At 40.3% G+C, this 24066-nt stretch overlaps 1 protein-coding gene across 28 annotated transcripts in view; it reads right to left on the bottom strand.

Moving 5' to 3' along the window:
• Positions 1-24066, bottom strand: part of EPB41L3 (erythrocyte membrane protein band 4.1-like 3) — a 225299-nt gene that overhangs the window by 165518 nt on the left and 35715 nt on the right. For 27 of the 28 annotated variants that reach the window (XM_015562685.1, XM_015562689.1, XM_006761831.2 and 24 more), the window contains exon 1: positions 8619-8929. The exons of the other annotated variant lie outside the window; for it this stretch is intronic. In XM_015562685.1, coding sequence (XP_015418171.1) covers positions 8619-8673 — 55 coding nt within the window. In that variant the 5' untranslated portion in view covers positions 8674-8929. Of the gene's footprint in view, positions 1-8618; positions 8930-24066 lie in introns of those variants that run through there. 28 annotated transcript variants of the gene reach the window in all.

Here is a 24066-nt window from a genome sequence, read left to right as displayed (position 1 = left end):
AGGGTTTCTACCAAGTCCTCTGAATGGGTTTTCAAAAAGTCAAGGATGAGAGAAAGCAAAGGCTTTGTTGACATACTGAAGAATGTTTTTAAAACATTAAGTGTGAAATATGGATCTAGATTTCCCAGAGGTATAGCCACGTTTGCTAGGGGAGCCCCTCCAGGGTATACTCAAGCCCTAATTAAAATGCAAAATGTCTAAGGGTATTACTGATTATTTGTCAACAGGAGGAGAGACTACGGAAGGTGCAGTAACTTTCCCCAAGGTATCTTCCTAGCGGTATAGATTCACAACATCCACAGACTCTCTAATGCAGGAAGCATATTAAATATTTTGCTCTTAAAGAGTCCATATCTTCAGATTCCTGAACTTCCAAAGTAAGCAGCTGTTATTGAATATGTTGTGTGTGAACCACTTCTTATCAGATACTTCACGGAGTCCTGGAATAGCCCTAACATGCTTTAAATTTAAGGAATTCTACAAGAAAGTCAAGCTGAAACATTAGGAAAGGAAAACCAAGACTTTTAATCATTAAAACTTGGGGAACTATTTAAAGATCAAATTTAGTGCTTATTACAGAATCTCCTAAGGAACATTTCCATAAAGACAATTTTACAGAATGTTTCTTGATTGTAATCTGTATTTGATTGGGCAATGTTTCCTTGCAACAGGACTGCATAGCATTTTAGAACAATTTTTAGTTATCTGAAGTAGAAATACTCAAAATTATGCCTGTAGATATAGAAGACAATGTAAAGGAAGAAATAATGAAGCAATACGATACCAGGCCCTGCTTTGGTAATCAGAAGATTTTTAGTTAGATGGTAGTCCACTGCCTCTATATATTTTTAGCAAGTATTGGGTCCTACTGTATGAAGTTATCCAATGCTTAATATCAACCAGTCACCTTTTAATTAAGAATTGCTGCTGTGTACATGATCAATATAGCAATTAAGAATCAGCAGGGCTCATGGACAATTAGGTTAAAAAGTTTTTGAAGTGTAATATATAAAACTAGAGGCCCAGTGCACGAATACGTGCACATTGAAAGGATAATGATTAGGATGAATATTTTAGAGGCTGGGGTGGGACCGAGGGAGGTTGGCTCCAGCGTGGGAGGTCTCCAGGGAGTGTACAGATCGGTGAACCCCAGCAGCAAGCTAACATACCGGTCATAGTGTCTGCCCCCTGGTGGTCAGTGCGTGTCATAGTGACTGGTTGAGTGGTCGACCCAATGGTTGACTGATAGGTCGGACACTTAGCATATTATTTATATATATATATAAAATTAGGGATGCCTGCCTTGTGAGTGAGCAGCCCACTCAAGGAATGAGAGGCAGGGATGAGAAGGAGAAGCCCATTCTTGGCCTCCATAGGGGCAAATGCATTTGCCTACACAGTTCATAACGCCCTGATGACTAACCTAAAGATGTGTATGTCCTTTACGTAGAGGTGCAAACATTTCCTCCTCTTCTCTGTAAGCTTTCCAAGAATTGACAGCTTTCTGTAGCTAGATTTCAATGCCTCAAAGAATGGTAGACATTTATCTAGTGTCTTTTATTGGGATTCATAACATATTTCCTCATGGCAACACCCTACAAATCATAGGTATAATTAAATTGTGGTGCTTTTTTCAGTTAAGTTCAGCTATACAGAACTCTCGGGTTTTTGTTACTCTAACTAGACGAACTTTGCTTAGAGCTGAGACAGCCCTTCAACACTTTAGTCAGTGTCATTTTCTTTTACATGTTCATCATTTATGATTCAAGCTTTCTAAAATGCATGCTAATGGGTCTTTAAAAGGAGCATCATTTTTTTTGATTGTGAGATAGTTATCATTTTTATAAGGAGGCATAATATACTAGTAGTGCAGGCTGTCTAGTGGTGGATGGGGCTAACTACTGAATTGTAAAAGGCAATAGATGAGGATAAATTCTCTTATATTTTCCATATCCTCCTCTGCCTTCAGATTGTCAGTGATCACTTTTTTATTGTGTCTGTGTGCCTTCTTATATGGTCCTTTCTCACCCTTCAAATCAAATAGTGAGATGTATCATTGTATTTAAAGCAAGACCACAGGGGCCATGGCTTCATCTAACTGTTCCTATGACTAAGAAAACCGTGTTCTACCTTCAAGGGCTTTGTAACATTTATTTTTGCAGTGGCATTTTCTCATTTCCTAAAATTTGGCATTTTGGAGAAGAGAATCATCAAAAATTATTTAATCTGGATAGGAAAGGTGCTGCTTTTCTATATTTCAATAAGACTTTGAGTTAAATAGGCTTGAGTACTTACTGACCTACCATTTATTTATCATATTTGTAACATGAAAACATGCATTTAAAATTCTAAATAAGCGGCTCACCAGCTTCTAGAAATACAAGCCACTTTTATGTAGAGAACTGTCTTGACTCACACAGGTTTTATTTCTCTGCTGTTGCCTAGCAACTGAGATGTGGCAAGAGATGTCAGAGGTTAAGGAGCAGACTAAAGTCATTATGGAAAGCAACCCTTATCAGCATTTTCCATCTAACTTTGTACTCCTTGAAATAAAATGGGTTTCATTGTATTGAATAGTCTGTATTTTTTCTTCTCAAATGCCAAATTTTTAGAAACTTTTTTCCTTTCTGAATCTAAGTCCAGTACACATGGAGAATTTTAATTATGTACATGGCTGTGAGATAGACTTTTCTATTACGCGAGCACACTTTAAAGGTTAAAGTGAGAAACTGGCATTCTGAGGTCATATACTGAGTGAAAAGTGGCTGTGAACATATCTGAAAGCATTCCAAGGGTTATCAGAAATGCACATTGGCTCTAAATGTCCTCTCTTTGAACCATTAGTTCATGTTGAATACAATTCCATTTTCAAATACACTGACTTCCTTATTCAAAAATTATCCTTTTAGAGACAGGAATGCAAAATGTTCTATAGGTTTGCTTGTCTCTGTTCTGAAATGAGAAGGAATATTATCAAAATGTTAGCATCTCCTCTGGAGTTTATTTTTTCAGCCTATTCTGTACCACATGCTAGGTCCCTAAGGATTCATAACTCACAGGTAACTAAACGCATTTCAGCATGATGCATCGTAAGACTTCCTTTCCAATGAGCATAACACAATATGTTTCAATGCCATTTCATTTCTAGGCAGTGTAAAGGTCCCATGACTTCTAGCCCAAATCTTTAAGTTTTCCAAATGAAAGGTTTGGAAACCACAGTCCATGTTGGTTTGAAGTGGATCCAGAATTATTTTTGGAGGAATGTTTTTATCTCTGCTTGTAGGTCCTTCCTCATTTCATCTCTGAGCGAAGCCTCTGTTGTCATCCATTCAGAGTTGTGTCTTTAAATTTCATTAGAGAGCCCTAACCGGTTTGGCTCAGTGGATAGAGCATCGGCCTGCAGACTCAAGGGTCCCAGGTTCGATTCCAGTCAAGGGCATGTACCTTGGAGATGTGCAGGAGGCAGCTGATCGATGTTTCTCTCTCATCGATGTGTCTAACTCTCTATCCCTCTCTGTAAAAAATCAATAAAATATATTTTTAAAAAAATTTCATTAGAGAAAATTAACTCTATCCTCCCTGGATTAACTCCCAAACACCGAACTCCCAGGTGCAGTCAGAGATTATAAACCAAGATTCTGTGCTGAATAATTCTTATCCAAAGCCCAGTTTGGAGAAATATATTCATGAATATAGTTGCCTGAAGAATATGGGCACTGCCTATTCCCCTAAATCTCCTGAATTTTACTTTTGGACAGACTGTGTGTTTGGAATCATTGGCCTTTTAGAAATGCTTCAGTTAGGACTCTGCAGCATGTAAATGAGTGCATATTGATGAGGGTATAACCAATAACCATATGAGTCTCACTATTTCTTTCATAGGGTGCAGGTGAAGTCATTGTCCTTTACATTACCCTTTTTGCTTCCTCAGAAGAAATTCATTTTAGGTTTCAGTATTAGAAAAACTTGGGTCTGTATCTTACAGATATTTCAAATCTGTCACTGACCACATCTTCCTTTTCATTTTCACTCCTAGGAACTGAAGAGCCAACTCTGTAACCTACATCTGTCAGCTGCACAGGCATTAAGGTATGCGTCTATCACACTCATCTTGCCTTTGTTTTACCGTGTCCTTTCCATTTATTCTTTAAAATATTTTTTTTCATTGAGAGAAAGAGAGACATTGATGTGAGAGCAAAACATTGATTGGCTGCCTCTTGCACAGCCCCTACCAGGGATTGAATCCACAACCTGGGCATGTGCCCTGACTGGGAACTGAACTTGGCAACCCCCGGTGCACAGGACAATGCCCAACCAACTGAGCCACATTGGCCTGAATATTCTTTTAACCTTGACTTCTTCAACCATTTATTCTATTTGGCCAATGTGCTTTAGAGCAATGCAGGATATGTTTTAAAAAGGAACAACAAAAAGGTAGTTGCATGGGAGACACACAGATAATCCTCTTATTCTTTTTTCTAGCCCTCCACTTAGCGAATGAAAGGCACTCCATCCCGTCCTCCACTTATTGCTGCTGTGTGTTCTGACGGCCAGAGATGGTGGGAGTTCAGAGGAACAGGAGTTGGTGGGGTTGGGAGGGCTTAGGAGAGGGAAGGATGGAAATCTCACTCTTTGGCAGCAAGGAATGAAAAGTAAGTTTCTTGGCTCCAGGGTCACTTCTAAGGAAACTCAAGAAAATGCCAGTCAGGAACTTCTTGCGTTAAATCCAAAGGTGACATTTAAAATACTGACACATCCAATTTGTATAACATAAGAATGTCGTCTCCACAATACATATTGATGAAGTAGTTTTGGTCATATTACTACACAATTACTATATCACCATTTGTCCCCTACACAGATGCAATTCTAAACATCCCAAATCTGTTACTCTATTTTCTAACCCACAAGTAAGAGAGAATCTTCATTAAAAAACAAAACAACAGAAACACCAATCAGAAAGGATATATGCACCCCTATGTTCATAGCAGCGCAATTCACCATAGCTAAGATTTGGAAACAGCCTAAGTGCCCATCAGCAGATGAGTGGATTAGAAAACTGTGGTACATATACACAATGGAATACTATGCTGCAGTAAAAGGAAGAGATCAACCGAAGGACTTGTATACATGTATATAAGCCAAACCAATGGACATGGACAACAAGGGGATGGGAGCATGAGTGTGTGTCGGGGGGGGAGGTTGGGGGTTAATGGGAGGGATGAGGACACATCTGTAATACCTTAATAAAAATAAAAAAAATAAAAAAATAAATAAAATTAAAAAAACACATGAGGAATGTAGAAAAGTTACGTCGGCTAAATAAATGTTTCTAAAGTTGTTATATATCTCCAATAAATAGGATTTGAATATTTAATTTTAGTAACTATAGGGAAGAAATATAACTATGGGTTTTCAGAAGCCCCTGAGGCCAGGGATATATGGCATGGATACCCTAAGTAGCTGATATTTGCCCATATGGTATACAAAATTGGTGAAAAAGAAAATTTGTTAGATTGCTTAGAAACTTGTATGCTCACACTGGTGCAAAGACTAGTAACCACCTCAATATTTCACATTACCCTTGCCATTTCCTATGTTCCTTTTCCAATTCTGCACCCACCAGGACCCTCCTCCCACTAATGAAACAAACCTCAAGAGAATTTGTATTATAATTATTATTCATATAATGCTTAAAATAAAAAATAGCTACTTGTGCTTTTTAAAAACTAAGATGATGTTAAACAAACCAGGTAAAGAATTACCTAATTTCAATCAGTGACAAGTGGAATATAAAGCTAATTCAGGTCCTTTGAAACTATTGCCTATTATATATCCTTTTTAATAACACTAATAATATTTTCATGTTAAAATTATGTCTGTTAACAGGGTATCCTTCACAACTAATACAAAGTCAAAATTTCCTCTCACTACTTTTTCTTTAATTATGTGATTTATTCTAATTCTCTAACCATGACACAAGAATGTACCATGGACATGAACTTCATATGAGAATCAGTTTTTTAAAAAATGTAATCTACCAATATGTTGAATGTATTGCACTGTGGTTAAAAATATCCTAATATGACCCCTCTGTCATCTGAGTCAATATATCCAGAATTTAGAATGCTTGCCCTTCCCACACAGCTGCTCCTCGTAAGTAATCCTCTTCTGCCCAAACAAAACCCCAACCAAAAACGACTATGTAGTTCATCTCTCAGACTTGAAAACATCTTGTGATTTCTTCTTTCCTTACCTCTCACCTGTTTATTCTTCCCACTGACTATCTGTTATATCTGTCACTTCCGTTCTCATTCTCACACTGATATCTGAGATTTGGGCTAGATTGTCTCTCAAGTCTCCTGGGCTCCAGTCTCTCCCTCACTGCTCCACTCTGTGCTCCACTCTGCTGAAATCTTTTCCCCCATTGTTTTTAATGTCACTGTAATTGTTCAATAGCCTACAATAGCTCTTTTGCAGAAAAGAGCCACCATAGCCGGCCTGAGACACTGCCCTTAGAAAGCCCTGCTGGCAAAGTTGGCTCTTGGCTCACGTTGGGGAACTTACATTTCAGACGAATTCCCCCCGCTCCCCAACTGATAAGGGTGGCTACGGTGCCCAAACTGTTGTACCAACAATGTGGTTCGTGCTGAACACCTGCTATCCTTCTGGGAGTCTGGAATTTTGATACCAGGCAGATGATGTCTGTGTGACCAGCCACCAATAAAAGACCTGCGCTCTGAGTCCCTAATAAGCTTCCCAGGTAGACAACATGTTACATGTGTCATCACAGTTCAGTGCTGGAAGAAATGAGCACATCCTGTGTGATGACACTGGGAAAGACCCTTCAGAGCTTGTGCCCAGGTTTCCCAAGACTTTGCCTGTGTGCCTTTGCCCTTGGCTGGTTTTGCTTTGTATCCTTTTACTGTAATAAATCTGAGCCCTGAGTACAACTGCATGCAGAATCCTGTGAGTCCTCCAACAAACCACCACATCTGGGACCCCTGACACGACTCCCATGGCCTAGGACATCATTTCTACCCTCCCTTGTCCAACCTGTAGAGCCCGTCATAATCTGCCCTTACTATGACCTCTCCAGGTAGTTCTACTGGAGTCAAATGTGTGCCCACTACTTGTTAGACCGCCACGGGTGCAGCAGGGATGGCAATTTGAAGGAGAAGTTCTCAGCCTGGGTGAAGGGACCTGGTTCCTGTTCTTTGTTCCCTCTCTTCTGCTCTTTCCCATTCATTTCTGAGCAGTTCACAGCCTCTCCAGGGCTTGATATCCTTATGTATAAAATGTGAATAAAACTACAGGTACAAATAATGTCCAGGTTCAAGGTTTCAGTTTTCTGTACATATAATTTCTTGCTAATTTCCAACTAATAGGTATATTCTATCGGAGTTCATTGTAAAGCAAAACAACTCTGCTAAGGGTGGCCTATTTTCTCTGTAACTGCCATTATGAAAAGTCATTTTTGTGTAGTTCTGCAAAAATTTCTGGATTCACTGAAAAAAAAATTGTGAGAAATATTTCAGAATTAGATATTTAAAGGGAAATATACTATATTACAAAGATAGGAATAGGAATAATACTCAAAATATCACATGAGAATCTCCCTATAATAGTATTGTTTTTGAAAGTCACTGTCATAACAGAAAATAATTAAGAGAAATGAGCAGCCCAGTAGTGGGCAGCAAGGGGTTGCATTTCTGTTCAGCCAGAGCCCCATATCTCTCAGGATGCGGCAGGCAACACAGGAAACTGCCCTTTCTGAACCATGAAGAAGCCCCTTTGTCAAATACATAACAGGATCAAAAGGTTCAACAGGAGCCCACAGAAAATCCTCTGAGTTACAGCCTCTGTATACAGACCTTGCTAATTAGTCATTTGAAATTCACTTTCCCAATGATCGGTAAGGGCCTACAAAAGACACTGAGGGAGGCATCCAGAAGATTCTCCTGCCTACAATAGGTTCCCAGGCTTGGTTTATGGGTAACTCCATCCCTTCGAGGTCTATGTATTACCCAGGTTTTAATGAAGTTGTTTTTACAATTACTTATAAAGTAAATTTAAATTATATTTCACTATTCTTCTGTGTAATTCTTAGCACAATGGAAAACAAATTACAATTTGTGAATTACAAAGCCTAGCATAAGTACGTGACATTTTTGTCTTTGGAGAGCATTCAAACATTTCTCTTAACTACTCCTTACATTGAAATTGCCATCACCACTAAGAGCTGCTTCCAAAGTCTACGCATGTGTCCTTAGAGCAAAGGATTTCTGACAAATTGATCTGACTGGCGTGTGCTGAGAAGGACACAGGGAAAGGTGAGGTGACATTGAAGCTAAACTCCATCTGTTATCAATTCCAGATTTCCCCCATAAAAACTGAAACACAGAGCTTTTAAACCGGAGAAAAACTAGAGAACAATTAGCATAGCATGAATGAACAAACATTTTAAGAGACATCATGCACGAAAGAATCATTTGCACATTTCCCTGGCTGAATTTACATGTGGCCTTGCTTGATTATTTATCAAAATCAGAGTCATAATCACTAAAAATGTCCCCTTTCCTAAGTATACATTCATGTTAGGAATAGAAAAATTTTACCTCCAAATCCTAAGAGGGACTTTGAGCACAGATAGAGACAGATGAAGGATGGCATGCTGCAGTGCAGCAGGCTCACAGAGCAGGGAGCACGGCCATTCCAGCTTCCCTTCCTCCAGGAATATGCTCAGTGCAACACAGAAAGATCCAGGGTGGCAGAAGCAATCGTTTTCACTATTGCATCCAGATAATCTTCTTGAATTCAACACTCAGAGACAAACCAGGAACAGGAAGTAATAGCTGCCCAGCATTTCACAGTGTCCTTCAGCTTCTTCTAATATTTTTCCTGGTTCCCAGGGTAGCTCTTCTGCATGACTGTGCAAAACTCGCAAAAGTGCTGTGGAAGTAGCTTCCAGCAGCAGGCAAACAGAAAGCCGAAAGTGTCACAGGTATTGGAAATTGCATGGAATTTTCAGTTTAATCATGTATATGGATGTTTTTTAGTCCTTAGTTTTTCCAATTGCCATATTTTAAAAAATATGTTTTTATTGATTTCATAGAGGAAAGGAGGGGAAGAGAGAGATAGAAACATCAATGATGAAAGAGAATCACTGATCGACTGCCTCCTGCATGCCCCCTATTGGGGATTGAGCCACAACCCAGGCAGGTGCCCTGATTGGGAATCAAACCGTGACCTCCTGGCTCCCGAGTCGATGCTCAACCATGGAGCCACATTGGTCGGGCCCAATTGCCATACTAATACACACTTCAAATATCTTCAGAAAGGGCCATTGAGATCAATGTAATAATTATATTGATCCCCCTCCCTTCATTTTGCCAAGGACTCCACCGAAGCTCTTGCCCTCCCCTTTCTTTTTCTATATTGCCTCCAAGGGAGCCTGAGTTCTTTTGACTTACTACAGGACCACACTGGCTACACCAATAAGCAGAGAGTCTTCACTAAGTGAACGGGGTAAATTCTACCAAAGCCAATCCACTGAAAGGAAGCTCCAGAGGGAGTGGGGTTAACTCTGTTAGTAGGGAGCTAGAACTAACCTTTTCTGATGGTCTATTATGCAATTTGCCAATATTTACAGTATCCTATGTAAACATTCATTTAATCCTAAAATCAACCCTATGAACATTGTATTATCATCCCCATGTTTACAGATGCAGAAATGATCCCAAAATGATCAAGTACGTTGCCAAACATCCATTGCCCAACATCTCCTGGAAACCAATAAGGAAATCACAAATAACAGAAAAGTTATCAAAAGACATGAATATACATTTCATGGCAGAACAAACATAATGCCAATCAGAATGAGAAGAGGTGTTCAGCATCATAGTCAGAGAAATGCAAATTAATTAAACCCCAATGAGATAATCATTTTATGCACATGCAATGAGCAAAACATGAAAAAGTCTAACAATTCCAACTGTTGAAAGACTGTGGATACACAATCCAATGAGAGTGAAAATGGGGGCAATCAACTGTGGAAAACAATTTGGTACTGTCTCCTAAAGTTGAACATTCACACATCCTACAATCCAGCAATTCCATTCCTGCCCAGGGGAAATTCTTGCACATGTGCATGAAGAATTATGTTTAACAATGCCAAAACAACTCTCCCCATAACAGGAAAACCCTGAAAACATGCAAATGGCCATGAACAAGGGAGTGTATAAATAAACTACAGTATGTTTTACACATTAGAATATTAAACAATAGGAAAAAAATAAATGTAATACAGCATATCACAATATAGATGAACCTTCCCAATAAGAAATTAGTCTCAAATAAATATATGCGACATTTTGTCCTTTTTAGAAAGTTAAAAACAATTTTAATGAAGTTTCCTTTTCAGAATACTTATGAGTGCTATAAGTTTGCACATAAAGAAATGTAAAAGAATAACAAACAGGGGACTCAGGATGGAGGTCATTGTTGGTGGAGACGGGATGAAATGATGGAATAGCCAAATGGTTAGATTGACTTTACTGTCAATATGCTAGCTTTTGTTTGAGAGTTGGTCTCATATATGCATACTGCATTATTTAAAATGTCTAACTAATAACCAAATAAATAAAGAAAAAGATAACATTGATGAGAGTTATCCTTAACCAAAGATTAAGTAGCCCAGTTTTGTGTATGTGAGGTCCTAAAAACACACAAAAAGGCAAGAAAAACAACAACAAATAAACAAAATCTGTGCCCAAATCAGGTCCGTCAGGCCCTGAAGCTCATACTGCCACCAGGGTGGGCCACTCTTCTGTTCTCAGCTAGAGACGAACAAAAAAGGTAAGTGACTCCCATTCACTCACGATGGTGACTTGAGCTTGTGTATGGGTCATAACCAGAACTGATCAGCTGGCTTTTTCCGGGCAGTGTAGAAAGGCACGAAAGATATTACCAGCCTCATAGATACCTCTAGGCAACGCACTGACTGACCTAGGCTAGAATCCTGGACCCACTGCACCACTGGTGGGGAATGCCCCACCCTCACAGCTTCAGTTTCCTCAGGATGCGGGATTAGTGATGATGATAAAGGTGATGTTCATCATGACTAATGCCTTTAGTTGCTTAGAAGGCAGAGCATCGCCGCGACTTTTCATATCCACATCTCTACAATCTCTGAGGCATGGATTATTATTTCCAATAAGATTAAGTGATTGAAAGAAAAAGAGGTTAAGAAATTTCCTCAAAGTCACATAATTATGATGAAAGAGTCTTCCCCGCCTTTCTTCCTCCCCCCCCCCCCCCCCATCAGGCTTCTATTATAAAGAAGGTTCCATTTTGAGCATCCTGGCCACCCATCCGGCCCAGGCCCGGCACTGGCTGGGCCTGCTGCAGGGGGCTCAGGTCAGCCAGAGGACCACGTGCGACAGGAACAGAATGGGGGATTTTCTCAGGGTGGTGATGGGGGCTGTGCCAGGCCTGCCCGTCCTCTGGAATAGTCATTTCCAGTGTTGTGTTGGGAGCCCCGTGGTCCCCTCCCAGGTCCTCTTCATAAGCAGCAGCTATTCACAGTTTTCTCCAATCTCATTGCCCAAGTTTTTAACAGATAAGATACACAAATGTACAAATACAGACATGTGTATAGAAACAAACACCCATGCATGAATAGATACATATGCATAGGTATACACACATAGTCATATGTATAGATACACATACATGTGCAAATATACATGTGCTCACACATGTATGGACACATATGTACAGACATAAATGAAGACACAGTATATACACATGTACAGGCATATACATGTATAGACACACATCCATATTCAAGTATGCATAGCTCCACACTCATGCACAATTATGTAGAGACAAACTGCAACACACAAAATGTTGCCTACTTTTTCCAATATTACTCAATTTATTACCTACTAGTGGCCCCGGTGCATGGATTCGTGCACATTGAAAAGAAGTGGGGCCGTGCTCCCTCCTCTCTGGTTCGTGGGTGCATCACCCAAGAACTGTCGCTGTGAAGTCACTGCAGCTTGGCAGCTCCTGCATTGAGTGTCTGACCCCTGGTGGTCAGTGCACATCATATGTACCAGCCAGTTGGACAGTTGGATGGTCGGATGGTCACTTAGCCTTTTATATATATAGATTGTTAAAAACTTCCTGCTCCCTCTCCCTTCTGCACATATCACATAGAATTGGCCATGTGAGGAACAACTCAACTTAAACGAATGAAATAATTCCTTTGGATCACCTGGGCCCCTGATTTTCATCCTGGGCTCCTTGTCATAACCACTGTGTTTTCGGCACATTCTTGTCTGCATGGCCTGCCTCCACATTAGCAGGCACCTGAGCTTCTGGTTGTACCTTACTCTCTGCTCCTCTGGAGGGTGAGGCCCAAATCTGTGATTTCAGATTCAGAGTAAAATAATAATATTTGACTATATATGCATACCTATGCATATGTATCTATTCATGCATGGGTGTTTGTTTCTATACACAGAAACAAAATGTTTTACTCTGGAAGTTTATTAGTCAATATTTGTAACCAGGTTTCTCTAAATTTGGAAAAATCCATCAAGCCTTTTTGGTGTGACACAACCACCTGGACAAAAATTTAATTTCATTTATATTGATATATAGCAGATGGAGTCTGGAATGTAACCAGTGCATAATGAATGGCAGCAATTATTATTATAAACATAAGACTCACTATTACCATTTCTTAAGTAGAATTTAGTTTCCTACATTTGGTTCCTCTATCTTATTCTGGGAGCTTTTTAGTTTTGGGGTTTACTCCTACAGTGTCTAAATATAAAGTTCTCCCGTGAATTCAGTTACAAGTACATTCTCTCCAATTGAAGTTTAAGAGGCTACCAACTCCAGAGAATAGTGAAAGAATAAACAGCACCCGACTGGTGTTGACTCAATAGTTGAGCATCAATTTATGCACCAGGAGTTCGCAGGTTTGATTCCCAGTTGGAATGCATGTGGGGGGCGTGCGGGAGGCAGCCAATCGATGTTGATGTTTCTCTCTCATCAATGTTTCTCTCTCTGCTCCTTTCCTCTCTCTCTAAAATCAATAAAAACATAAAAAAGAGTAAATAGTTACTACAATTTTCAGTATTTTCTATTGATGTAAATAAATGAGGTCATATAAGAGTTGGCAGTGGGATATAGAAATGCAAAAATTCCCCTCAAAACAGCAACAAACAAATAAACAAACAAACAACCTTTACAGGCGCTCATCCTCCAGGGAGCACGATCCTGCCATTCCCTTTCCCTCTCTTTTTCCTCCACAGGTACATATCCCCTGAGCTCTAAGAGACCCCATGAGGCCTGCAAACAGGGGAGCTGGGTTAACCCCCTGAACCTGTCTTCAAGGCCCCTTTTCTCTTACTTCCCAGTGATTCAAGGCAGCCCAGCTTAGGCTCTCCTGTTGCTTTTATGCCCGTCCTTGTTTCATTGTCCTAAATATATTGACTGAGGTCAATAAATTCTTTCTTTCTTTTTTTAAACATATATTATTATTATTATTATTATTTATTTCAGAGAGGAAGGGAGAGAAAGGGAGAGATAGAAACATCAATGATGAGAGAGAATCATTGATTGGCTGCCTTCTAGTCAAGCCCGCGACCCAGGCATGTGCCCTTGACTAGAATCGAACCAGAGACCCTTCAGTCCGCAGGCTGAAGCTCTATCCGCTGAACCAAATCAGCTACGGCAAATTCTTGCTTTCTTTAAAAACAAACAAATAAACAAACAAAAACAAACAACCATAAAAAAATAACCCCAAACCTGTACAAACTCTGAATCTCTAAAATACATGAGAACCAGATATATTTACTGCTGGCAGAAAAATAAATGGCACCCCCATTTCTCCCCACCTCCCACCAACACTCCGTGATTTAGCTCTGTGACATTTATCAAATGTCACTCAAGTCTTCAAAACACAAAAATGTAACTTTCTCAAAGACTAAGATGTGGTTTCACCTATGACAGACAGAAAAGGAAAAGAAAAAGAATCCGCACTTGGAACGAGTTTTACATCAAACCAGAAAATTTTGTTTTATGATGTCTTCCTAGAAAGTCTCCCCCAGCAATTTCACGTCCAAAGGGTTGGCTCTCAGATCAAATGCCTAAGGTAGCAGGGCTCCATAGTCACTACAAGCTGCTCACACATCAGAGGAAATGCAACGAGTCTGTAATATAAAACCACGCTACGCACAGCGCTCAGTGCGGAAGAGACAGAGACCAACGTTGCTGGAACAACTTCACAGAGGCTTCATCCCTCAAAGAGTTGAAAACAGGTAAAGGAAAACAGGGCGGGGAGGACAGAAATCTGGCAGCTGCCTCAGGCTGGTTAGAGATCTGTGATTTCAATATATATTTCCATAGAGAACGGAATCACATCTGGAGCCTTCAATTTAATTTCTCCCAACATGAAACAGATGCTTACTTTTAAAATGCTAAACAGTGTATGTTTAAGTATATTCTAAAGCTAATGTTTTCTAAATACGACAAGTGAAACTTGGTGTTTTTCCGCAAGGACCCAAATGGTTTCAACACAGAGACTATTAGTGCTGGAAAGGACCAAAGGGATGAGCTCTTGCAGCCCCCATTGTAGGAGGGAAGACACCGAGTCCCAGTAGCTAGCTGAGGGGCTTATGGATTCTGCACAAAGAGTTTGTGACTGAGCTGGATGTATGACCTAAGTGGTAGTTTTCTCTTTAAACATTTTAACTTCATAACAATGTAAATGTCCCAGGGAATGACAGGAGCTATCATGAAAGCCTAAGTGTAAACTGAAAGCACTTTCCAGGGCCCTGGCTGGGTGGCTCACCAAAAGGTTGCGGTTCAATTTCTGGTCTGGGCACATACCTGTGTTTCAGGTTTGATCCCTGGTTGGGGTGCCCACAGGAGGCAACTGAGGGATATTTCTCTCATCCATGTTCTCTCTCTCTCTCTCTCTCTCTCTCTCTCTCTCTCTCTCTCCCTCTCCCTCTCTCCCTCTCTCTCTCATCAATACTAAATAAAACCAAAGCACTTTCCGGGATCCCTAAGGGATGAGATTGTCAGCACCCCTGCCACCTTCTCCGGAACAGGAGCAGAGCAGGAGGAAGGAAGGTGGCAGATATTGTTGGGTCACTAAGAATACCGTGCCAGTGACACGCTCTCCCTACTCCAGAAAAAAGCTGGTGAACAGAGAAGAGAAAACCTGGAAAGGATTCTGGAATTCCTGAGATTAGGGCAGAGAAGTCAGGGATATAGTATTTTTTTAATATGCTTTTATTGATTTCAGAGAGGAAGGCAGAGAGAGAGAATAGACACATTAATGATGAGAGAGAATCATTGATCAGCTGCCTCTGACATGCCCCCTGTTGGGGATTGAGCCCACAACCTAGGCCTTGTGCCCTGACTAGGAATCGAATCGTGACTTCCTAGTTCATGGGTCAACACTCAGCCACTCAGCATGGGCTGGGCAGGGATATAATATTTTTACTTTGAGTAAATACTGTTTAACTCCCAGGCAGGGTGGCTGAGACCAACAGGTCATATGTGCATTGTAGAAAACACACAGTCACAGTTCCGACCATGTGCCAGGCAAGGTACCCCACACACATTAGCTCTTCTCAGCCTCCACCAGCCTCGCAAGACAGGCCTTTGTCTGCCCTAATGGAGGGCATTAATGAAGCCAGTGACGCTGTGGCAGAATCATCATATTATTTTTTTAATTTTTAAAATTTTATTGTTGAAAGTATTACATATGTCCCCATCCCTACCCTCCCCCCTCCCCATTGACCTCTCCCAGCCTGTTCCTGTCCCCCAGCCCAGGCCTTTATACCCCAATTATCTGTGTCCATTGGTTATGCTTATATGCATAGGAGTTCTTTGGTTGCTCTCTTACCAACCTCTCCCCTCTCCCCGCCTTCTCTCTGAGGTTTGACGGTCTGTTCGATGCTTCTGTGTCAGAGTCATCATTTTACTCCAGGTCTGCAAAGCATCCAAGGAGAGCCCCTGGGCCCCAGCATGACCTGTTTACTCCAGTCACCATCTGAACAGGTCATCAAAAACCAACAGACACTTCCCTTCCTTTGCATTTTCAGAATATTATCTGGATACAGTTGACTACCAGGGGGAAAAGTTTACTTCAAGAAAATTATGTCACGTGCAACTCCTTATTTCCTCATTTCTGACATGTACTTTTCTCTGAACATTTCAACAGTTCTGAAATCAGGATGTGAAACTGATTCATATATTTAATGTGATAGGGTTTTCTCCCTGAAAAGCTGTTATTAAATTGATGGGATAATCATACAGCATCTGAGAATTGAAGTGCTGTGCTATTTTTTACAGATGATAAATGCCTTTGAGATTTCAGATTAACTCTTTAAGGGATATGATCCTAGAAAAGAATTCTTAAAAGCTTCCCCAACATGTTTCTGACCTGGACCATGCCTTTGGGCTCTCTCTCCATAGTGCCACTGGATATGGGGGTACTATGGGGGCAAAAACTGGCAAAGAGCAGGGGCCTTTATCTCCTGGATTCAGTCTCTGAGGACCATCTGCCGTCTGTCAGATCCACAATTCCTGGAATGGCTCGGCTGCAATAGAACATCATCCCACTAGACAGGTGTAATCTGAAAGCATTCACTATGTGGTGCGAGGTGTGTTTTGTTGTTGTCATGGTGTTGAGTTCAACAGTAGCAGATCATATCCTATTTACTGGGGAGACTTTAACTTAAATATTTGGTTCATTTCATACTTTTACAAAGCTACTGAAGGTCTCTGGGTCCTCTTTTCCTCAGCTGTAAAGTGAAATTAATAGCGCCTACAGCATATAGCCATTGTAAGGACTGTTAGCTGTGAACAAAAGTTACTGCAGGCTTCTTTGTGAAATAAAATGAAGCATAAAGAACAGAGAGAAAGATAAAAAGGTTATGGCACATAATAGGTGTCCAATAAACATTAGTTACCTTCTCTGAGTAATAGTTTATGCTTCCTATCACAAAGAAATTTCACCGCTCTGATCAATAAACAGGTATCAAAGTATTTCATTAGCTTCAAAGTGAAATCTGTAGCAAATTAAAACCAAAGGCATCCAGCTTCAAAGAGAAGGCTGACTTAAATTGAAAAAGAAATATAATACTAAGTCCAGCCTGAGACAATGACTCAGAAAACTGGCCTGCAGGACTGTGTGGCTCTCACTGCTCAGTCAATGGGTGCCTTGTGTAGAGGAGAGTGTGGTTTCCCAAAAATTAATAGAATGACCCTTGTACCTTTTCAGGAATTGTGCGATACTTTTCAAGAAAGAAGACGCACAAACTAAAATTAAAAAGAAAAGGAGAAATAAATAAATATGCTAGGTGAAGTGGATATGTTTTAGTTTTTGTTCTTTTTGAGTTCTTATCATGTTGCCCGATTGCAGTCTGCAGTTGTAAAGTACAAGAAGTGGATGCTGGGCGTTAGCTGTGCTGAAACTATTGCCAATATGAGATCCTGTCTATGTGTTTCTGCTACTCAAATAATATAGAAAGATCTTAAACACGTGTCTTGAAACTAGTAATGCAAGTACAGATCTATTTAAAACATAAATGATTCATAAAATAAAATAAAGGCAAATGATTCTATTGTACACTGCCCTACTGAACGTGTTTACCAACATTGATCTCCTCAAAGGGAACACCAGAATTCTATCTTGCTAATTTACTTTCCATGAGGTACCCAGATCCATTTTCTACCTTACTGTGCTCAGGACTAGGGATTTGGGGGAAGGTCTACCTCTGTGAACCACATCACTCAGGCTGCCTGGCCCTCTGACTTGGGTTGGCTTTGGTCATTGGGACTGAAGACGTGCAGGAGAGAGAGGAGAGGGTATTTCCCCAAGCTCCTTCCTGCCTAGAGGCAATGCCTCTGTAGGTGGCCCCAGGACAGTTCTTGCTATATGGTCTCTGCCCTCTGTGTCAGCTCGCAGGGGGCTCTGTTAACCCTGTTTGCTTCCCTCACCATTTCAGACTAAGGGTGGTAAGGGCTTCCCACCATTCTGGTCCTCAACACCCCTGCTGACTTCTGTAAACTCCCAGCATTCCATTCTCCAGAACTCACAGCCCAGTGCGCCTCCTGCTGCCTGTGTGGATCCTGACTGATACGCCCACAAATCAAGCTAACGGATGCTAAAACTTGTTCCTTACTTCAGTAATTCAGGTAGAGCAAAAGTCTATATTTTGGCATGTGCCGTTGTTAAGTCATTTATTTGACCAAGCCACACTAGAGAGAGAAGTTGTAAGATCTGTGCATCACATATGATAAATAAGTAGTCTACATATTTTTAAAGTATCAATGGATTGTATTGCATTGAGTTTTTCTGTGTGTGGCACTGTTTAAGATAAGTAGGATTTCCTGAAGGGTATTTAAGTTATTTTCAAAGATAAGCAGTTGGCAGCTTGGTTATTCAGTGTGCTCCGTGAAGCATGACAACATGACACATTTACAGGCAGGTACTAAAAAAGCAGTCAGCATTCGAAGTCTTCGTGTCCCAGGTTATTACAGGAATCAGTTTTTAATCTGTTCAGAACCCTCACAATTCTTTAGCCCTTTACCTGCACAAAAAGCAGCAGCAAGGCCTTAACTCATTAAAATAACCTGAGTAAAGATGAATAAATTACATATTTTGGCTTAGAACATTTTAAAAATTCATTAAAATAGGTTTTAATATATCTCTTGGAAATAAAAATTTTACCTATATAAGTCATTATCCCTGTCTTAAATTGATTAGCAAGGAGAGGAACACGCAACTCTGAGAACTAGAAATAATCAGGAAGAAGCAGGGAAAGGGAGAAATTAATCAAATGACTTTGGGCTTTCTAATCTGAAAAGGACCATCTTGGGAAAATGCACTAGCAGCATAGATCAGGAACACCCACAATAGTCCTTCTTCCCCTTCTGCTCTGTTCCCTAACAGATGTCCACAGAAATGTCCATGGGATGTGAAAGTAACCATTAAAGCTTAAAAGGACCATGGAGAGAGGGAAAGTGGGAGAGGAGACCTTCTCTGAGTAATAGTTTATGGAGGGGAGGAGAAAGAGAGAGAGAGAGAGAGAGAGAGCGAGAGAGAGAGAGAGAGAGAGAGAGATTATTTTAATTCTGGAGAGAAGCTAGAGTTTGTTTGAGTCTTATAATCTACTAGAGGCCTGGTGCAAGCCCACCTGCTGGCTTAGGCCTGCTCCCCGAGAACAGATGATCTAAAAGTAATAACCATCCTTGGGCAAGGATTTTTTTTTTTAAAAGGTAATGGTTGCATGAAAATTCACTGCTGGTGGGGCTGAGGGGACTGGGGGACTCCGGCAGAAGGCATGCAGACCTGGATGTGGGCCCGGCCGCGCCGCATGCCTGCCACCCCCCTGGCGGGGCTGAGGGGACTGGGCGCCACCATCTTGTGGCTGTGGGTGCTGCCATCTTGTGAGGGCATGATGGTCAATTAGCATATTACCTCTTTATTATATAGGATTAATGGCTTTAATTTACTGCAATAAAATAATTCTGTATGACAATGAAAATGAGAACTAAGATGAAAATCAAACAGCTACAGTTATCACAATAATTTCCCCCATATGATAAATATAAGCTGATTAGAAATATCTGCTTCCATCCCTTAAGATAATACCTAACCTCAACTTGTCAAGGGTAAAATGCAGTTCACACAAAGGAACACTAAAATAACACACTTTACAACAATAGTCAGCCTCACAGACAATGAAGGCCACAGACACTGAGACATATATAAAGTGCCATCTCACACTTACTGAACGGGAAAACACCAGTTAAAATAATAAATCTGTTGGCAGGGGTGGCAAGGAGTCCTGTAAATTCCTGTAAATGGCTGCAATAAACTTAGAGAACAACCATGCGGGAGCCAATAAGAGTCAGAACATTGATTACAGCCTGGGACCCAGTAATTCCAAGTTTAGAATCAGTACCCTCAAGATGCAACTCAAAAGGAAAAAAACATTATGTGTACAAAGAGGTTGCTTAATATGCCTTCAATAATGTGGAAATGGCTTTTTTCCAACCCTAAGTGAGTAAGCTAAAAATTATTATTATGCAATATTTTATGATGAAATAAAATAATTGGAAATACATAAGCTATATACATCTGGAAAAAAAGTGTCTATGAAGCAACCTTGAATGAAAAAGTTGAAATAAAATAGATCCATTCATTTATTCAATATATATTTGTTAAGTGCTTACTACTCTCTCACATCCCTAAGTTTGCAGGACTGGACCCTTGTTTTTTTGTAAAGAACATTTCCATGTTAAGTACATGTGTCAAGGTCACAAAGGTTTTAGTAATGAACAAACAGCAGGAGTCTGTTACTGACACCAAGATTCTAAAAGCTGAAGATTCTCTCTCCACTAGAATTAAAGCAATAGGTTCCTATTTCTTTAGGCTTTGTGGTGAGTTGGGAAAAACAATATCTAAATAAAATCTTGAGACTTACAAAGTGTAATTCATTAATAAGTATAATAACTTTATTTTTCAAGAAAACAAAGGGTAGTGCAAATTATGGCAAGATATACTTCCAGGCACCCAAATACTTATGACTTCCTAATTCAGTAAAACATTTATTACTCTGTAGACAAGAAAGTGCATTTAATTTGAGGGATGGATACTTGCGCTGTATTGCACTTAGAGAGATGTAGGCACACTATGTTCCCATAAATAATTAAATGAGTAGGCAGAGGATGCTAGGGGTTTACTATGGCTAAACACATTTTTAAAAGTTGATCATAATTTTTTCTTTCCATTAAGGAAAATTCAAAGCTAATGTGATGGTGCCAACTCATTCATTGCACAGTGTGCTCTTATAAATGCTAATGATGATAGGAAACCATTAAAATACTTGGCAGTCCATATCAGATTTCTTTTCCTTGCGTAACCTTCCAGCCCACCTCCCTGCCCCTCCCCCAAAACAATTTACGATAGACTTACTTGAGTCTGCTGTAAAAGGTCAATAAGGAAGGAGTTTCATTTACAATAGTATATATTGTTATTTATCTCTTTCTCAAGATGATAATGACAATACAAAACAAACAAGTAATTTATCTTTTTGGATCATATAGCTGTAAAACATATGAAGATATGTAGCTCCATTAGGCACATTTAATTACATTTAAATTATTCTTTAGCTCTGTGTTGTTTCCTCCAAACTTGTTACAAAAAGGTATGAAAACAACAACAAAAATCTTGCTATAGTTTGTATACTCCACAGCTTTCTCATAAATGTCTTTAAATGATCCATTTCCCAACCCTTACATTTTGCCAGTATTTTCTTCCAATGTTTTGAAAAAGGAAAAGGTAAGCCCTCCACCTAATTTCTTACACACACTTTCTCTGGTTTGGGGGAGGCTTTGGCTGCTGCTGTAGTAAATGAGGACTCCTGCCAGGACAGTGACTCTGATGCTTCAAGGACATTAATCAGATTCACAGCTGGTGGCAGAGAGATCTGGATAAAATCACAGAGATCCTGTGATGATTTCAGCTTCTTTTTGCGAGCATTTTCCTCTCCCACCGCTGCTTAATGAAGTAAAATGTGTTTTGTCTTCCTCCTCAGGGTAGACATCAATTTGAATTAAGAGGAGCAAATCGCAACCCCTATTCATTTTCCACTGAGGCGAAAGGAGGAAAGGAGTGTGGGAGAAAGAAGGTAAGAGTAGAGAGAAAGAAGTGATGACGCAAACTGCTCCCTTGCTTTGATGGTCAATTCTCTTTCTGTCCTTCTCTCTCTTTCCATTCTCTGTCCTTCCCATTCTTCTTCAGATAATAAAGCTGGGCCAGAAGGAGACCAGGGCAGGCTCCCCAAGCTGCCTACATGGGGGGTTAGGGGGAGCTGTTTCCAAGGACATTGAGGTCCCCACCACCTCTGACTCTGCAGCGTAAGCAATGAGCTCAGAGAGAAGGAAGGCCCACTCCTTTGCCCCTGTAAATCCCCACTTGGGCCACTATACATCTATTGGAGTGGCTAAGTAAAAAGCATGGACCATACCAAGTGCTGAAGAGAATGTGGAGCAACTGGAAGTCTCCTTCATTGCTGGCGGGAATGCACAATGGCATAGCCGCTCGGGAACTTTCATATCTGCTTATTAAGTTCTTTCCGTGTGACCCAGAAACCCTATACTGCTGAGCGTTTACCCTAGAGAAGGTAAAACTTCTGTTCATAGAAAAAGACTGTACATGAATGTTGATAGCAGCTCTATTCATCATCTCCAGAAGCTGAAATACAACCTAAATATCCTTCCGTGGGAGAAAGAATAAACATGGTTCGGTCTATGCAGACAATGAAATACTACTCAGCAACGACAAGGAACAAATAATTGGTGCATGCAACAAAGGCATTATGCTGAGTGAGAGAAGCCAGTCTCAGCAGGTTATATGACACCATTTATATGACATTCTAGAAAACACAAAGCTACAGTGATGGAGAGGAGATCTGCGGTTGTGGGGGCTCACGGTAGGGGGTGGGTGTGATTACAGAGGGACTACATGAGGGAGTTCTTTGTGGTGATGAACTAGTCTGTATCCTGATTCTGATGGTGGTTACATGAATCAATACATATAAAAAAAGTACATGCAAAAAGGAAAAATTTATTGTATGATAATTTTAAAAATATAATTAAAAATTTAAAAACATTTTAATGAGTGAAAGAAAAAAAAACATACACCAGACCTATAATGAATAAAAATCCCAAAATGAAAACACCATCTATCCATCATTTTCTCTCTCCTTTCCATTTCATAAACATTAATGGAATCTATACACTCCACTGCCTCACTTTTCAGGCTTAGGAGATGTGATATGATTTGCTTGAGGGGAAAAATGTAGAACAAACATTAGGGGGAAAAATTTCAAGTGGCATTGTAATGTATGTGATTGCTAAAATTTTGGCTGTGTCATTTTCTTTTATAAAACTTATGTGAGAATTTCACCTTTATTCTGGCCCCGAAGTATAGAGTTTAAAAAGAACTGTCAGGAGTGAAAGAAGAGTGAGGACAAGCAAAAACTTCCAAAAGATTTCAATATGTCATTTTTAGGAAAGGCAGAACAAAATAGATGTATGATGCAATCTTTTACGGCCACTCCCCTTCCCAGAAAAATGAAATAATTGCCAAATAAGCACCAGGCCAACCGCTGTCTGAGCAGCACTCCAGATTTCTTTCCCATGAAAGAATACTAAGCTGAGTGTGGTCTGACTTCAACCAAAATGGGCTTAGACCAGGGGTCCTCAAACTAAGGCCCGCGGGCCACATGCAAATAGAAATATTGTATTTGTTCCCGTTTTGTTTTTTTACTTCAAAATAAGATATGTGCAGTGTGCATAGGAATTTGTTTATAGTTTTTTTTAAAACTATAGTCCGGCCCTCAAACGGTCTGAGGGACAGTGAACTGGCCCCCTGTTTAAAAAGTTTGAGGACCCCTGGCTTAGACAATGGTGAATTTCCTCAGTGACTCTCACATTCGAAAACAGAGAAACACAACAAGCCAATCAACTATGGTGATAGTTTATCTAAAAAGTTATGCTACAGAAAAAAAAATAATTCCAATCTTAACACATAAATTAGATAGATAAACTGTTAACTGGCATTGCAGGGATGGCCCTTAGAATCTTGGGGATCCTGGCTGGGCTGGCTGATGGATGCCCTTGGGGGTTCCTCCCTGAAATCTTGCAGTACAAGCTCATGCATGTGTGGGAGGAGGGGAGGTGGTACCAACTACTTTACTTGGGAACAGCAAACACTGTATCCAGAACAGAGGCAAAGGGGGAGGGGCAGAGGATGGGGACACAGGAGTAGACAGCATGCGGGTTAGAGTGGTTGGTGATGCTACCTGCCTCTGAGAGACCACCATGCCAAACAGGTGTTATCACCACAGCTGTACATCACTATAGGGAACTTTGGAGGCCTGAAAAGTCATGCCTCTGGGAACCTTCTGTGTTAGCTCCTGCTTTATATAATAGTCTCTGGATGTTTTCAAATCAATTACC

This window comes from Myotis davidii, unplaced genomic scaffold, assembly GCF_000327345.1.
Source record: "Myotis davidii unplaced genomic scaffold, ASM32734v1 scaffold96, whole genome shotgun sequence".
Taxonomy (NCBI): domain Eukaryota; kingdom Metazoa; phylum Chordata; class Mammalia; order Chiroptera; family Vespertilionidae; genus Myotis; species Myotis davidii.
This window is presented reverse-complemented; position numbering and strand designations above follow the sequence as displayed.